This window comes from Pelobates fuscus, chromosome 7 (genome assembly GCF_036172605.1).
Source record: "Pelobates fuscus isolate aPelFus1 chromosome 7, aPelFus1.pri, whole genome shotgun sequence".
Taxonomy (NCBI): Eukaryota; Metazoa; Chordata; class Amphibia; order Anura; family Pelobatidae; genus Pelobates; species Pelobates fuscus.
In genome coordinates this window covers 22,295,996-22,314,826 of record NC_086323.1, presented here as the reverse complement: position 1 = coordinate 22,314,826, position 18,831 = coordinate 22,295,996, and the positions used below count along the sequence as shown (strand labels likewise).

Below are 18,831 nucleotides of genomic sequence, written 5' to 3'. Positions count from 1 at the left end.
AAAACAAATATGAACGCTAACTTTGGCCAGTGTTTGTGACTAAGTGGCTACTAAAAAAGACTAAACATACCCCACTTTCAATACCTTGGCTTGTCTACTTTTTCAAATGGTATGCCATTATGGGGGTAATTCTCATTCCTGGGCTACCACACCGTCTCAAAGGTAACATTACCAATCTGGCAAATTTCAATTTGAAAATGGAACGTTCTATATTTTACCCTGTAACTTTCCAAAACAACATAAAACCTGTTAATGGGGGGTACTGTTGTACTCGTGAGACATCGCTGATTACAAAAAACGCTGATATGTGCATTTTTTGCAGTAAAACCTAACACTATTATGACATTCACAGTTAAAATGTCAGACGGAAATGCAAATGTAAAAAAAAATCTTATTTTCTCACTTTTTTTTAACTTTTATTCATAATAAATGATGTTCCATATATGAATAGTTAATGATAAATTAAAGCCCTGTTTCTCCTGAACAAAATGACATATAATAAGTGTGGGTGCATATAATTTGAAAGAGGGGAACTACGGGTGAACAGACATATAGCGCAAATTCCAGTTTTTGTTTACGTTTTGTTTTGATCAGAACGTGCACTATTGACTCCGTCCTGAAGGGGTTAACTTCTCCTTGCGATCCAGCGATGTCCCCGCGCTGTGATTGCCGGTGAGAGCCCCGGCGGATGCCTCCATCTGACTTCCTGGTTCCGTCTCTGTGAGCCGCAGAGGCTCATGGGGGCGGAACTGGGCGGGTAATTCAAATGCAAAAAAATGGTACCGCTTTTGGTACAAAATTCCTGACATAATCATACCGCCAGGGAGGTTAAACAGGCTTTTTGATACTCTGGGTTCCCAACAGCCAATCAGAACCTCATATTTCCTGGGAGCTGAGCTGATTAGTTCCCAGGATTCCACTGTTCAGAGAAGTTCTGTGTGATACATCAGTACTGTGAAAAGAGCGCAGGCAACTTTTTTTCTTTGGTTTTTACTATATATATTTTGGCTGATGTGTACTATAGTCATTGCTGCAGCCCAGGAGTAATGGGAGTTTGAGCGCAGGACTAGTTTCTTTGTATTAGTATACAGACTGTGTCTCGTCTTTTTCAGTTCAATTCAAAACAAACAAATAAACTCAATAAATACCAAGTTAAGTCATATGTAGTTTATTGAATATATCTGATGACAGAGCCAATTTAATCCCATCAAATAAAAACACGGTGGGATTCTCATCTGCATTTGGTATTTTGCTCGTTTTTAATGTACAGTAGAATGTAAAGATCCAAGGATGTGCTTCGGAATGCAAAGTTGGCAATCTCGTCCATGCAAGCACCGTAGTCTTAGGGTGATAGAGGTGTGCAATCCCAAAAGGGAATCTTTGGGTGGAGGCTTAAGTTGTGACCGTGGTTAACAGCTTGCTAATTGCCTTGGACTCTGTCCTGAGTTCTTGATCTGTGTCTGGTTGTTAAGAAAGCAAATGGGCACATAAATCAGCAACAACAGCTGCCTAACTAATGTGAATCATGGTGAATGTCAAGTCTAAGGAAAGGGGTTGAGAGTTGAGACACAAGAAAAAATTAAGATGATTAATGCAACAGGCGTCAAGGGCCTGGGAGTATGATTATACTGCTATAGACTGGAGGGCACTCCACATTCGTCTTTTTTAATGGACCGGAATAGCCCACAGGAGTCAATATATGCAGTCATTTTCCGGTCCAAAAGACTTTTCACTGATAGTGACAATAAAGGTTCCGTGTTCCTGACACACTATACTTTGGCTGCAACTCACTAGTCTAGTTCAAGCTTAAATGTAAACCATCCTTGTATGCAGAATTACTAGCCATGCTGTAACGTAAAACAAGGTCAAATATGGATTTTGTGGTCTGATTATTTTTGTTTTCTTTAAAACCAGTTTGGAACCAAAGTTGGCCAGGGTCATGCTCAGATAAAGCATTGTCAGAATGTGTACCAAGATCAACGTATCAGCAACCTATACATTGGGCACTAGGACAGTGATATCTTGCATTTTGACACTTTCATTTCTTGTTTAAATGATGCCAGATATACACGGTTATTTAATAAAGTGAGAACTGCCCTGAATTCAAAGTAAAGTCCAAATATAAGGCCACAGTTGCCAAAGTAGGTAACATTTTTAAAGTAATAATTCTTACGGTTCGGCTACATTGGTTTTAATTTGAATTTCACTTTAAGATCAGTTTGAATTTCCCATAATAAATAACTCTGATGTTGTGTGGGGTGGGGGAGGGGGGAATTGAAGCGTGATAAAAAAAAACCAAAAAATAAAAACCAGCAAAAATCCTCAAAAATTACTAGATCGTTTTTTCTATATTGGTAAGCTGGTGCAATGTCACCTATTTCTGATGGGAAACATTTTCTGTAGTTGGGACAAACTTTCTGTTGTAAAACATGCTACCATTTCACTAGTCACTTGGCAGCGTTACACCTCTCATCCATCAGGATAGTGGGAAAAGGTCAGAGGCAAACAGTATCCAAAAAGTATCTCTTCATCTTTCTCTTTGCTGCTTTTAAATGTTGTAACTTTGATCAACCCTCTGCTTAGCGAATAACTCCCTTATATATTATTATTATTATTATTTTATTATTTATATAGCGCCAACAAATTCCGTAGCACTGTACAATGGGTGGACTAACAGACACATAATTGAGATCAGACCACTGGATGTACAGGAACAGAGGGGGTTGAGGGCCCTGCTCGATGAGCTTACATGCTAGAGGTATATGAAACACTTGCTAATTATTGGGTCATCTATCTACAGCAAAGAAGCTAATTTCACCAATGTATTCACTGATCGACTTTTGGCACATGGACATGTCTCAAAGCCGTTAAAATGAGTGACATAAGATTCCCTAACAGATAACTGGCAGAGTCGTTCAGAGAGCTGTTTTCGAAATTTACTTTGATTCAGCACACCAGTTATTGGCCTCAGCTTGAGACAGAAAGACCTCTATGTTAAGCTCTGCGTATCGCTTACATGTAACATGACGCTTTCAGATAATTCCCTGTTCAAAGTTGCTATGCTGAAAATAGGACGCATTTCGAATGTCTTCAAAATTATTTTTTGCTAACGATGCTTGCAAAATATACACAAGTAAAAATTTATTCTGGAAACATAACTGTTTTCCTAATCTCTTCATCATCCATTTCCTAACTGCCTGCTAGCTCTAGACCTCTGGAGGCGAGTGGGTTAATAACCCCTGTGACATTTACTAAGCAATGAAATATGCTATATTTAAACTCCAGGCACTATATACGGTATAATGACTCTTTATTGTGATTATTCTTTGTCAGATGTTTAGGTAAGACGAAAAGCTACCTTTTAACCCAATCTGCAGGCTTGTATATACATGCCGCCATCAATCATAATTAGGGTTTGTTTTACGGAACATGAAACATTGTCTTCTACATCAAACAAACACAGCACAGACCGATTCCACCGAATAACCAGGAGTTATGTATCGGCAACATCATCTGTCTTCTGTGTTTTGACAATACATTTTTTCCTGAGTTTTACTATAAAATGAATGTATCTGGTTATATTAAGTAAATATGTTACATTCTAGAGTACTGCAGTTACATTGACACTTCGTAGCAATTATCTGGTTTACAGTGAAATTAGGTATTTTAGAAGTTTTTTTTAAAAAAAAAAAACAGAGATTTCAGAGACTCCAGTTGACTATTTATATGCTCCAATTGACTATTTATATGCTGCAAATATTAAACAACCACATGTTGCATTTTTGGGAGAGGATCGTGGTACAAGATACGTAAATATACTTTTTTTTTCCTCTTTCACTCTCCCTTCAAGTTAGTGGTACCCACATAAGTCCATCCTTGCAAGCGCGCTGTCTTGGCGTCATACTTGACTCTGGCCTCACCTTTGAGCCTCACAACCGGTATGTTGCCAAATCCTGTAGATTCCATCTTAAAAACATAGCCCACATCCGCCCCTTTCTTAACCCCTTAAGGACACATGACGTGTGTGACACGTCATGATTCCCTTTTATTCCAGAAGTTTGGTCCTTAAGGGGTTAAGCAAGATTCTACCAAGGAGCTTGTCCATGCTCTAGTAATTTCCCGGAAGAATTATTGTAACCCCCTCCTAATAAGTCTTCCCAAAAGCCGTATTGCCCCGCTACAGTCTGTAATTAATGCTGCTGCCAGACTGCTTTTCCTCTCTAGTCGGTTCTCTCACATCTCACCCCTCTGTCAGTCCCTACATTGGCTTCCTGTATCCTATAGGAGTCAATTCAAAGTGCTAACCCGTACCTATAAAGCACTGAACAATTCTAGCCCCTAAATATCTCCTCACAGATCCATAGGTATGCCCCTTCTCGGTATCTCCGCTCTGCCCGTGACCTTCTCCTGTCCATTGTTCGCACCCATACGGCCAACTCACGCTTGCAGGACTTCTCGTGGGCGGCTCCCTTCCTATGGAATAGCCTGCCTACCACCATCAGACTCTCCCCTAGTCTTCAATCATTTAAGAAGTGCCTTAAAACCCATCTCTTAAGGAAAGCTTATGGCCTCCCAGAGTAACCTCTACCTCAGATACCTGTCCATTGCTCTCTCCTAAAGGGCAGCACTCTGCTCTCTCTTCCAGCTCTGCTTCACTCCCACCTTATTTGATTGCTATTTCCTGTCCTAATGTGTTTTGTACCCCACCTCCTATAGACTGTAAGCTCATTTGAGCAGGGTCCTCTTCAACCTATCGTTCCTGTAAGTTTTCATGTAATTGTCCTCTTTATAATTAAATCCCCCCTCGCATAATATTGTAAAGCGCTGCGGAATCTGTTGGTGCTATATAAATGGCAATAATAATAAAAATAATAAAATAATAATAATGTGGTAACTTTACCCCGTGTTATAACATTACCCTGTATAGTTACATTGCCCATGTGATAACATTGCCCCATGTGGTTAAGTTTATCTCATGATCCATATTATTTTTTGCAGGTTCCTCATTTTATCAACACAACACTTCCGCCACACGACATGGTGACAGCTCAGGAGATTGATATCTACTTCAGACACGAGCTGATTTACAAGAGGAATGAGAGGATGGCCAAGAGAGTGATGGCACTTCTGAGGGAAAACAAAGACAAGAGTTTTTTCTTTGCTTTTGGTGCAGGTAATGTGTTATTATTTATATAAAAGTGTCATGAACTTTGTCTATCATTGATCGCCCTCTCGTTCCACCCCGTTATCTTTCCAGGACATTCACAGCTAAATAACACTAGCAAAATCCACATATTTAGATTTCCCCTTTGGGGTGAATTCAAATGGAATTCTAAATTTTAGGTCACAAAGTCTGAATTGTAAACATTCTCCCCAGTCAATAGTTTCAGCTTCATTCAACTCGAATTTTGGTTTAAAATGTGAAATTCACTTTGAATCCACTTTGAACTCCTGATACGTCACACTAGGAAGTAACCCTGTATGTCACTCTGCCCCTGTGTTATTTTACAATAAATGAGTGCTCTGTATTTATGGAATCACATATACCGTAATGCCTTTTTATGTCATGTGCTACAATATCCATAATTTATGACCCATAGTCTGAGGCAGAAATGTAGATTTTTCAGGCAGAAAAAAAAAGTGATATCTTTTCAAATATTGCTTATTTACTGATCGGGATAGAGAGGCCTAGCCTAGATAGATAAAACACCAAAAAAACAGGATTATGGTATAATAGGCAGTAAGTAGAGCAAACATGTTATGGATTTCCTTCAACTCCATGTACACCAATGTCTGCCCCCACTGATCAGATTCTGTATTTGTATAAAAATAAATTGGATGGTACAAAGTAAAACAAAACAAAATTGACATAAACAAAAGTGTATTTTTTGCATTTAGCACTAGCAGTAGTTTATTATGCATAGTATTGATACCAAGTGATCTTAATACATTTTATATCTGTAAATATAATCACAAAATAGAACTATTTTATTTAAGCAGCTGGACTCGGTGATATCTTCCTTTAACACACTATTCTGTGCATGTGATACCAGCTGTGCTCATTGATATTCACCATTTTTTATTGATTTCTGCTGTATATTGAAAGAAAAGGTGGTGACCTATAAAGCTCCCTTCTTCCTCAGCACTGAGGTGCGGATTCTGCTTGGTAGAATGAATTGCAGTTACATAGACAAATATTGAAGAAAACATGTGTAACGGACCGTTTCAGCATAAAAGGGAATAAAATCCGTTTAGGCGATAATCCCCTTTTTGAGAGACAGGCACAGCTACTGCAGAACACCAAACTCCCGAACTGGATACAAGATAACACTCCGAACTGGAACAGCTGAACAAGAAAAGCATACAATCCGCTTACACTCCTGGCAGTCAGCTTACAATCCAATTCCCCCCAAGAACGAGACGACACTTCATTTTGAGGGTTAAACAGGAACTGAGGACTGGCTCATCCAGCCTGGCTTTTATTTCCAACTCACACATACAGGCCACACCCAGGGGGAGGCATAAAAGAACCAATGACATAGATGTTACATCCCACACATCCCCTCACCTTAGTGTGACACATAATCCCATTATGCATACAGTTTAAAATATACTTTTACACAACTTTCATAACTTTAAAACCATACATCACATTCACATAAAAATCCATATCCACAATCAATCCATTCAGGGGAACAACATATTAAAAAAATGGCATGGATCAGACCAGGGGTTCAAAAGTTAGTAAAGTATCTTTTAAAACCCCTAGCTTTCCAGCTTCCTTCTCTGTGCTGGAGAAGTAATCAAATTACCTCCCAGCACAGAGACAGACTCCATTAACCACATGGTTACAGAAAGACATAAAAACACTTTAAAATACAGAAAGTTACTTTTTATCCATAACACACAGACATTTCACATATCCCCAGATAGCTGGGATCTGAGTGCACAAAACTACCGAATAGCGCGCAGATCCTATTCACACAGTACAATTGCCATGGAGCTAAAGTCTTTCCCATAGTCTTTCATTATATGAATAGGCTCCATGGTATAGCTATCTGGGGTATCACATTCCCATAAAGTCTGGTCCATAGTCCAAAGGCAGCAGGCGGGCAACCAGGCTTCTCCAGTTCACAGTGGCGAAGTTGGTTTCGCCACAACATGCATGCAATTTTCTGTCAGTGTATACAGGAACGCAGGGAAAAGTTATGGAAAATAAAACTGCTTGCCAATTCGGATTGGGTAAAATCAGGTGAAAAATGATCCACCTTTGGGAAGAGCTGGCAAAGAAACTCCAAGCATAGATTATGTGACAGATGGAATACTTAGTATCAGAACTGAGATGGTGATTACTTTAAGATGTGGCTTGGCTTGTTTTCATAAACTCTCTCAGTCACAATTTGCCCTACGTAAATCGTTTCTTTATGGAGCCTCATGCAGAGTAGGTGACCTGCCAATGAAACAATGAAGCACTTAAAGTGGGATTAAAGAGCACGTCAAAGCCTTTAATGTTTTTGACTACTCCTGAATGCTAATTAGACAACCAGCTTTGACTGGAAAGGGAGATTATTCCCTACCTCTTTGAGACAGGCTTCATTCACGGAGCCACTCTCTCTCTCGGTTGGAGGTGTCATATGCAAATTGAGGTGCACGGTGTGGATCGTGTTATACATTTGCCGGATTACAGGACTTGACAAAACGTTTTCTGCTTTCATCTCCAACCCTTGGACAATGATTTTTCTGTTCCCTGCTAGAACGAAGGAAGCCTTGCAGGCAGATCCATTAATATTAATTATATAATTAATTCAGGATACTGTTCACACAGAACATTTCCTTGTTTAGACTTTTTTTTTCCCCCTTTTTTTTTTTTGAAGATCAGACTATTTGAGATGCCTGGAATGCTGGCCAGATTTTGACAAGACCTTTTCGTTCTAGTGGAGGCGAGAGCTGTCTGCTAGATGGGTCAACCTGGCACTTCCTCGATCACAGAAAGCTTGCCATCTGGATCAAACGCCAACAAAATTCACACTCCCTCTGTAACATTATAGTCATTGAAGGGCTTTTGAAACAGTGCCATGTTCCAAATGGTAACTTGTTGAGTGCATGTGGGGAGAGCAATGTAAATGTCTCCTTTACCTGGGATCCAGAAGGGTTTATTTTTTAAACAGTGAATGGGCAGCTATGTTGCAATGGGAAAGTCGACAAACTGTCACGTTTAAATATGTTAAAGCAGACTTGTCTATTTCTGCCTAAAACTTAACACTTGATTGTCATCGAACTACTTACTTTATAAACTATATGACCACAGGACATTTTTTAAAATTTTAATTTTTGATTTTGAGGGTGTCAGTGTTCTAAAATAGCTAGCTTTCTGAAATGTAACTGTTTAGTTACCTTCACAGCAAAGACAGACTGACTGTTATAGAACTCGTAAGGGATTTGGTCCTTTGGACCTCACAGACTTTCGTACTTGACCTTTATAGTTCAATCTTAATGGAACCTTACCCATGTGCTAATAAAGAGCTCACCCATAATGGGAGAGTCCACCTGGATAAGAGTGGTGCCTGCCCATGGAAGTGGAAGAACAGCCTGTCTGGCTAGCCTCTTACGGATGCATGGAGTGCTGCTGAAGAGCTTTCTCATGGTCCTAGTCCCGCTTCACATTGTAACTGTCCTGCTAAAAGCATGACTGTTGGAAGGAATGCTGTTATGTGGGGCACTTGCATCTTTTGTAAATACCTTCTCAATTTCATGCTAGTATACCTACCTACATTCAGATTTATGAAGAATGGGGTGTAATGGCAGGCCTGAGGTAGGGCATCACCAGTGGCACGACTTGCATCACTGGTGACACCCAGAATTGGCAGGTGGCCTATAAAATGTCTGGCAAATGGGCAGGGCACCCACTAAAAGACCGAAGAGGTCTTTCTGGCCAGCCCCTAGCATACAGGATCGGAGTTTTACCTCATCCAAACTTTTTTTTCCATGTTCCTTTTCAACTCCATTTCTTTCTCCGGTTCCTAGAAGCCTCATATACCAAAGGCCCACATTGAGTTGTTTTTTCATAAAGATTCTAAGGTTGTTAAAACTCAAAAGTGACAGTGCATGATGTTGTATGCGTCATTGTAGATTGTTTGCATCATTAACAAAATGGATAAAAAGCAATGAATAGATTCTTTGTAATGCTTTGTGCATCCCTCACTTTTAAATGGTTAAAAAGAAATTTACTGCTAAAGCTGGTAGATTCAATCTCTCTCGCATTTTCTCTTTTTAAAAGTTGTTTCCTTGATGAAGGATTTTATTCTTATTTTAGTGTATTAAATTAATATAATTAGGTGCAGAGATATATTGGAGCCAACAAGAGTTCAGTAATTATAGTACTTTGGCTCAAATGGTCGTGGATTAGTGGCAAGGCATTTTGTTCTTCTGGTGATTTTATAATTTATTCAATATGTCAACATATTTACTGTTACTTAAGATGTTTTTTTTTTTTCATTTAAAACTAGCAATATTGTATTTATTTTAAATAAGCTAAAATAAAAATAAAAATACTCTTTTGGTACTGATTTTATTTTAATGGCAAATATTAAGCTTATGCAAAATAAACAGAAGACAGGAAAATAAATATGGAAGCTGCAATAGATTTTCAGGCCATTGTTACATGAAGATCATACTTTGCTTTTATTGTCACTTTACTGACAAGAACAACCAACTTAGTAATAAAATCTCCCCTCTTACCTCCTCCCCCCAATACTCGACTTCCATTCTGTATCTTCTTTCACTTTTAACTCCTTTCCCCCCTGACTACAAACTTCTCTTATCTTCTCGATCCACCACATGCCCTCTCGATCCTCTCCCTTCTCACCTTTCAATGTCTTTCCCATATTTTAAACATCTCCTTGTCTACTGGCATTAACCCATCTTCCCTCAAGCATGCATTTGTTAATCCCAACAAAAAAATAAATAATCTTTTGACCCTACCTCTCCTTCTAACTATACTTATCCTCTGTCCCATACCACTACTCCCCTTCACTTCTAAGCTCCTTGTGCGATTGTATTTACCGGTCTAACTCACTTTCTCAATAGTAACTCTCTCCTTGACTCTCTTCAATCTGGTTTACGCTCCCTCCATTCTACTGAAACTGCCCTTACCAAAGTGACTAACAACTTAATCACTGCTAAATCTAATCTAATCTCTTTTAATTCTCTTCAACCTCTCTGCTGCCTTTGATCTCTTCATCTTCAAACCCTACACAAGCTTTGACTTTATGATACAGTGTTTTCCTGGTTCTCATCCTATTTTTCTGAATGCTCATTTAGTATCTCTTTCTCTGGTGCCATCTCCTCCTCGATGCCTGTCTCAGTTGGTGTTCCCCAAGGCTCTGTTCTTGGTCCTCTTTTATTCTCCATCCACACTGCCTCTCTCGATAGCCTTATTAACTCATCTGGTTTTCAGTACCATCTACACACTGATAATGCACAGATTGACATCACCTTCCCTGGCCTCTCTTCTGCCCTCCTGGATCATGCCTCAAACTGTCTCTCTTCCATCTCTAATGGGATGTCTTCTTGTTTTTTAAAATGTAATCTTTCTTAATCTGAACTCCTCATATTTCCACCCTCAAACAATCCTCCATCAATATCCCTGCAAGTCAGTAGGACACCGTTTACCCCAACCCCTCAAGCTTACTGCCTTGGTTTTACATTTGACTCGAGTCTTATTTTTGTCTTCTCTCATCCAGTCTGTTTCAATACTCCGTAACATTCACCTTGAAAATATTGCCCACATGCCTCCTTTTTGTAACACAAAATACAACTAAGGCACTTGTTCATGTGTTTACCATTTCCCGGCTTGACTTATGCAACTCACTACTCATCGGCCTTCCAAATAACCGCATTAATCCTCTAGAGTCTGGTTCATGTTACTGACTGACCGCTACTCCCACCCCTTTCCCACTTTGCCAATCATTACATTGGCGCCCTGTACCCTTCAGTATCCAATTCCAACTGCTAACACAAACCTACAAAGCCCTCACTGCCTCCACTCCTCTTTACCTTTCCTCTTTACTCAACAAATATACCCCTTATTGTTCTCTTCGCTCTGGAAATGACCTTCTCCTGACATCTGCTCATTCCCGCAAGATTTTTCTAGGCTTGCCCCATTCCTTTTGGAATTTGCTACCCTGTGCCATCAGACTCTTGTCTGGCCTCAAGTACTTTAAGAAGATTTGCTTCTTTAAAGAAATAAACAAACACGGACAGCAGGACAGGGCTTCCAAATCAGGACTGTGCTGCTGGAGTCGGGACTGTTGGCTGGTACACAACTATGTTATATTATTTGCCCATTCTAATGTTTAAATGGCTCCACATATGGACTTTAGACACACTCTTTGATTAAAGCAAATTGTTATTATCAAGATTATGCCAGTTATTTTAATCAAAGAAAAAAAATATAATGACAAACTATAGGTTGGCCAAGGAATGTCTCTTTATTGGACCTTTCTGGATTTCCAGTGGATATCCCGTGTTCTTGGACCTTATTTATAGTCTCCAGATGCACAGGATTAATTATTTTGCCTTATGTCAGGACTCAGGCAGACTCGAAAATCCTCTGCAGACTGGAGAGCTTATGGCTTGTGTTTATTTTTCTCTTTTCTTGTATTCTATAATTTCTTGATTGTTATTATGAGTATGTAATGCTGATTTAGACAGCACGTGTACACAGAATTGATTGAGTGCTGCTATTTCATTTTTTTAATCCCGCAGTAAATCTTGCAATGTATATGTCAGTGGCACAGCCCGTTCTGCTGGGTTCCCTTAAAATACGTGTTGATGGAATCTTTGATTCTCTTTCCAAATAGATCTTGAGTTTGAATTTAAGCAAAAGTCGAGCGAAACATAAATGGTGTTCATTAACCAAATTCACTAAATTGGGAATTGTGGAGAATTGATAAAGGATATTTAAATATTAAACCAAACTAACTTGAAGCTAAATTGGAAACTGCTTCTAGTTGGATTATTTATTAGAATCTTTGATTTACAATTATCTCGTCATTGGACCACAATTCCATGTTTTGAAATGAGATGACCACACTAGCTAAAATGTTTAGAGACTGCCTCGATTCTTAAATAATTATTTGAAATATCCCCAAAAATACATTTTGGAGGGTACAGAAACAAACAAAACAAAAACTGTTTGGAAAACTGGTGGTGATAATTTTTTTAATTTTTTTTATTATTTTATTGAGAATGATTGAACAATATTGTATCCTTGTAAAATAATATTATTCAAAACCACCTCAATGCATCCATTCCTTTTATATATTTTAATTGTTTTTGCTAAGAAACATTTTCCTTAATTGTTGTTATGAAAATATGATCTGTCTAAACATAGAATTTATAATAATCGTTCGTGGAGAGATTCTATGAAAAATAAGAATGTAAATGTTTTTACAAATATTTTTGGGAATCCAGTGAGGGAGATTAAACAATGTTTCTAATTGTTTATAATTAACTTCGTACTCACTATATAAGCATAAAACTTGTGTTGTTCAGTGTCCACATATTAGGAGTAAACAGCTATTCTGTGTACAGATTTCTATCCAGGGGTTCATAGAAAATAAAATTAGGTACATTTAGGTCTTTTTAGTTTTTCATTTACTCTTTTAGTCTTTACACAAACAGGATAGGGACATTTGTGTATATCATATGGTTTTGTGTATCTTGCAATATAACTGGCAGGCTCTGAAAGATTAACTGATTCTGAAAGATGATCTGTCACTTAAACAAGCTAATAGCTTACTGTAAGATTTGTTTTGCTGAAATTGGTTGTGATAATATATATATTTATTTTTATTTTAACTTGTCGCACAATAACTGGCAAAGTTTGTAAATGAGTTAACACCTCATGTGAGGGTTCGAGGGTATCCTGGGGCCGTATACTTGCCACAGAAGTATTTTCTTTTTATTATTTATCCCAATAAATACTGAAATGATGTTTACTGGGGTGAAGGAGATATTGCATTTGTTACCTACACTTTGAGTGACAAACAATGCAATCCATAAAACTTCAAATACAGTGTACCTGCTAATGCTTATTTCATAGGGTCATGTTGGTCTGCCTCTAATGCCACTAGATTGTATTAAGAATATCTGTATGAACACAACATTCTTTGCAAATAGTTGCCTAGCTTAAGCCAGGTATCTATAGGGTTGGATTGCGATTCAATTTTAAGCACTGTAGTTTTCTCAAAAGACTCCCGCACCCTAACCATTCTAAGAGTCAGCAATATATGTTCATAGCCTCTTGAGGCTCTTTAAAGTAAGGGGGTGGGAGAGGAGCAGAACTTTGTAGGGATGAGCTGAGTTTTGGCAAATAAATGTATTTCACTGCCAGGTGACCACTGGTGCAGGAGCAAAGCGTATGTAATAGCAATAAAAAAAAAAAAAAAAGAGTCCATGCATACATGGGGTTGAGAGAGAATGGATTAACGTTGTTCATGGAATATTGGTGAGCTTGGACTTAAACTGGCTGTCACATTCAAGGGATCAACGTCACACTGTTAAACTCAATTGACAATACCATATAAACCTCCCTGATTTGCTGTGGATTACATTGATAATTTGCACCTCTTAAGCAGCGTACCACTCCATCCAAGATAATATGAGGTTTTTACGCTGAACGCATATTCCTAGGCTCTGAGAATGAATCTTTTTATTACCCAGCAATGAGTCATATAGAACATATTTTAATGGACCAAATGACTATAATAAAGCAGTTATGCATATTCCTATAATGTTCATCAGTTGGAATCCGAGTCGAGAACACTTAAGCTGTTAGAATGGAAATGAATATACTGGCAGACAATTCACCTCTTAGAAGTTAAAACCAACGCTGAGAGCAATTCAGTCCTGGTAAGTTTCATTTTTATGATCAAATAATGTTAAAAGAATGACAGCAGCGAAGAAGTGTGCTTTCAATTTAACGATGCAATCTTGGTCAGCCACAGTGTGTGAAGACTCTTTTAACCCATTCTGAGAGTGTGCTGAGGACAAGTACCCCTGGTATGTAATGGGCAGTGGACAACAGCCTATGGGATAATATTTAATGAATAATATGAAGTAAGCCATGATTACAAAGCATTTGACAACTCCTTTTCTGTGCTAATTTTTTAAGAAACTAGAAACTCCTGGTTTCAGATATTTTTTGGATCCTCAATTTTATTTTAATTTTTTTGGCGATAGCAGCTTTGATCTTTTACAATTGTTTTTAAATACTGCTCACATCATATATTGCCACGTGATGAATGTCAGAATGTTCCCCCCTTCTCCTTAGCATATTATCACGCAGCCTCATTTACTTCACAATATTCTCTTATCCTATAAATTGGGAATTCTCAGGAATTCAAAGTAAACTTCACATTTTTATAAAGAAATAAATAAAATACTAAGTCAGCCATGTTTTCTGTTTGGATTTTATTTGTAAATATGAAAAGTCACTTTGAATTCATGTTGAATTTCCCCCAAATCACACTTTATTGAATAAGCCTAATAACTTTGCAACAGGCGGTGATAGTGGGGACTGGAGTAACATCATATGTTGTCAGTTTAGAGATTATTCACTAAATGATGAATTTACAATCACCTTGACAAATTCAGAACCAGAGTATATCAGCTGTAAAAACTTGTTTTTGTTTCACAATTATTCTATTATGCATTACATTTTGAAACTTGTTAAATATTTAACGGGGAATGATGAGTAAACTACCATTTTAAGAGAGAGTTTTTTTTCCAGCTAACTGAAAATTCCACATTATTGTCTATAATATTTAAGGTGCAATCAAGAAAAATACTTTTTTTCTTTCTTGAATCAAATTTTACTTCCAAGCCAGAAATAAAAAAAAAAATTAAAGAAATAAAAAAATTACATGTAGTTGAAATAAACCATGTCACCAGATCATGTTAGTTGTTAAAAAAAATACAATCCCTTAATGTTCTTTTTAATGCCGCAATGAAATGACGTGTGTCTGAGCTGAACCATCTGGTATGGACTATATCCAGATATAGATCCTAAAAATTCATACACGGATGTTATCCTGTACAACTCTCTACGGTTTTAGAGAGGAGGCGGTTGGTAGTTACACGTTACTATCTATCAGGTGGCATTATAGGAATTCATTTTAAGGTAATATTTTGGATAACCACCTGATCCTGACTATCTAAACTATTTACAGAATATATGGATATGATTTTGCTCATAATATAGATATTGCAAAATTCCACATTATTATTTTAAGAAGATCACTTTTACTTGGGTTCACAGCTTGCTAGAAGAAGCTTGCTAGAAGAAAAAAGCAACATATAAAATGTCCCTGTTGTCTTCTTGCCCTATGTAAGACAATCTCGTTTAAAACAATGGGGAAACTAGTAGTCAGTCACTTCCTATTTTTGGAGAAGGTGAAAAGCTTGAAGACTTGCCCCAAACAAGGGACATTTGTAGGTGTAATTTCCTGTATATTTTTACCTCTCTTCTACCTCTCTATTCTCCAGTAGAAAGGGTATTCATGCAGTCCACTCACTGCCACCTCCTCCAATGTAGAGTTATTGTGAGTCCACTCATGCCACCTCCTCCAATGTAGAGTTATTGTGAGTCCACTCACTGCCACCTCCTCCAATGTAAAGTTATTGTGAGTCCACTCACTGCCACCTCCTCCAATGTAGAGTTATTGTGAGTCCACTCACTGCCACCTCCTCCAATGTAGAGTTATTGTGAGTCCACTCACTGCCACCTCCTCCAATGTAGAGTTATTGTGAGTCCACTCACTGCCACCTCCTCCAATGTAGAGTTATTGTGAGTCCACTCACTGCCACCTCCTCCAATGTAGAGTTATTGTGAGTCCACTCACTGCCACCTCCTCCAATTTAGAGTTATGGTGAGTCCACTCACTGTCACCTCCTCCAATGTACAGTTATTGTGAGTCCACTCACTGCCACCTCCTCCAATGTACAGTTATTGTGAGTCCACTCACTGCCACCTCCTCCAATGTACAGTTATTGTGAGTCCACTCACTGTCACCTCCTCCAATGTACAGTTATTGTGAGTCCACTTACTGCCACCTCCTTCAATGTACAGTTATTGTGAGTCCACTCACTGCCACCTCCTCAAATGTACAGTTATCGTGAGTCACTCACTGCCACCTCCTCCAATGTAGAGTTATTGTGAGTCCAACCACTGCCACCTCCTCCAATGTACAGTTATTGTGAGTCCACTCACTGCCACCTCCTCCAATGTACAGTTACAGTGAGTCCACTCACTGCCACCTCCTCCAATGTAGAGTTATTGTGAGTCCAACCACTGCCACCTTGGCCTTCAGGAAGTTTCTCCTAATTTGAACTTTGAGGAGTGTCCTTAAAAGTTTGAGTTGAATCATCTAAAGAGTTACTCTTGAGCGGAGTCAGGTACCACTCGTACAAATTAAGTAAATTTCACTTTTCACATCAAATTCACTTTTCACTGAGAAGTATTAAGTCCCTGACTAATGTTGTCAACCTTCGGGTTTTAGTGAATCAACTCCATGCACATACAACATCCTTGTGATCCTTAGCAGAAACGTTTTACAATGTGCATCATTAACAGGAGTCTGTGTGGAAATAAGTACAAGAATAATTAATTTCCAGTGAAATAAGATTGGACAGTCCAATCATCAAGAGCCAAATGGTTAATGGTAAATATACGTTTTGGGGGAGGATCCAGAGCTCCTCATTTTTAAGTCAGTCCCATGATACCTACCCATTCATCCTGCAAACATTTTTCCTTGCATCAGCTTTCATCAGAGGAATGTCTAATTGATGCCAGAGACTTAAATTTAATACACTAAATCTTTCAGCGATTGGTTTAACCTCTTTCTAACTGATTGAGGAGAACCCACCTCAACATGCTGGTAACGTTTTCCTCTTAAAAATGAAAATAAGCACCATTTCAACACACAGGTAGTCTTCTAAGAATAGGTGGCCAGGGACAATCCTTAGAAAATTGGGTCCATCATCTCCTCCTTTTAGAACATAACTCCCTCACTTATAGTGTTACTTACATCATTTGTAGTCACTTGACTACACTTTGAAGGCCAGTATTGTGTTGTTGTTTTTTTCTGTTTTTGCTTTATATCAATGGTAGAATATTTTGCATTGGTCCTTAGGAGTATCATAACTTGAACATAGTTGTGATGCCAGTTCTCCATTCATGTTTTACTTAGCAAACAGAAAATACAAAGCACAATTGCTTTGACTACCAAATTGTCAGGGGGCCTTAGCCCACTGCCCCTTCGCCTTGTTGAAATGACAATCCCTAGTGTGCATGAGAGATAACCGCTAGAATTCTACTTGTGTCAGTTTCCCACAATTTAAGTTTTGCAGGCAAGAACTATATAATTATAACTTTATCTACAGTCTGTGAAATAATCTATTTATTTTATGACTAAAATCATGTGCATTAAAAATGAGTAATACTAAAAAGATGTGTGAAACTTTAGAAAATAATGTCTTGATCTGATATTGCCACATTTTTTCAGAGTTTTGGAGTAAAATGCTTGATTGGCCCGTTTGAAATTGAAAACTTTGAGTTACTTTATTCTATAACAGATTTGACTTAGCAACTGTTGGGGCATGATTTCTAACCAAAACTCAACATTCTGAATATTTAATGTTATCTACATACATATGTAGTCTTGCTTCATGTTCCGAAAATGTTTAATTTTTTTTTTTTGCAGCAGTTCAGTGCTATGTCACAAACTATAACTACCTAGAAAAACGAGATTTGCTTATTAGATTTATTTAATCCATTAAAAGTTATCAGGATTTGAGTAATGGGAAATTAGGAAGAGAGATATTAAAGTAAAGTGTGTGTGTGTGTGTGTGTGTGTGTGCAGAACTTATAAATAATGAAAAATTGGGGAAAAAATGAACACTAATAATAATAATAATATAAAAAAAATAAAAAATAAACAAATATATATATATATATATATATATATATATATATATATTTATACATATATAAAATAATAATAATGATAATAATATATACTTTTCGTTACTTAATTTTCGTTACTTAATTTCTCCATTAAACTGCTAAGATTGCCTGTAAGTGCTTTTTATTTAAAAAAAAAAAAAGGTTCTTTAAACTAGTTCAACGCCATATGTTTTACTGTTGCAAAAAGCCACATTTTAAAGAACTCTGTTATGAAAACAGACTGCAACAGCCTATCAGAACACAGAACATTTTAAACTATGATCAAGACCATAACACTCACAGTTAAATCAAATAATAGCAGCACCCTCTCTGCAATAAAAGTAGAAATTGCAGGCCAATTAAACAAATTGGTTGTATTCCATACATTTACATTATATAAATATTAAAATCCAAATAGGTTATGGTGGAGAAAAATTGTGATTGAAAACCCCTTCCACCTGAAGTCTGTGGATAGTTAATACAATGTTAAACAGAAATCTGCACACCAGTCAAGCCATAAGACTTGCTTTTCCCACAGAAATCCCAAAACTGCAGCGATGTTACAAACGCAAAGGATTCTGGGTGGGCATATGCAAATTAGTTTAACAAAGAATCACATTTTTGCCTTATTCCATTTTAAACATGGATTCCTTTTAATCTGTGTTTGCTGTGTGTGCATATATATATATATACAGGGGCGTATTAGCCGCAAGGCATACAAGGCATTTGCCTTGGGCGGCATTTTCCAGGGGGCGGCAAAAAACGCCGCCCCCAAATGCCCAGGGCAAATGCCTTGTTAGCCTTGCGGCTAACTGACAAGCCCT

At 37.8% G+C, this 18,831-nt stretch overlaps 1 protein-coding gene across 1 annotated transcript in view; it reads left to right on the top strand.

Moving 5' to 3' along the window:
* TRABD2B (TraB domain containing 2B) overlaps window positions 1-18,831 on the top strand; it is a 263,245-nt gene that overhangs the window by 122,286 nt on the left and 122,128 nt on the right. Inside the window, exon 4 of the mRNA XM_063427781.1 lies at window positions 4,999-5,173. Coding sequence (XP_063283851.1) covers window positions 4,999-5,173 — 175 coding nt within the window. The remainder of the gene's footprint in view (window positions 1-4,998; window positions 5,174-18,831) is intronic.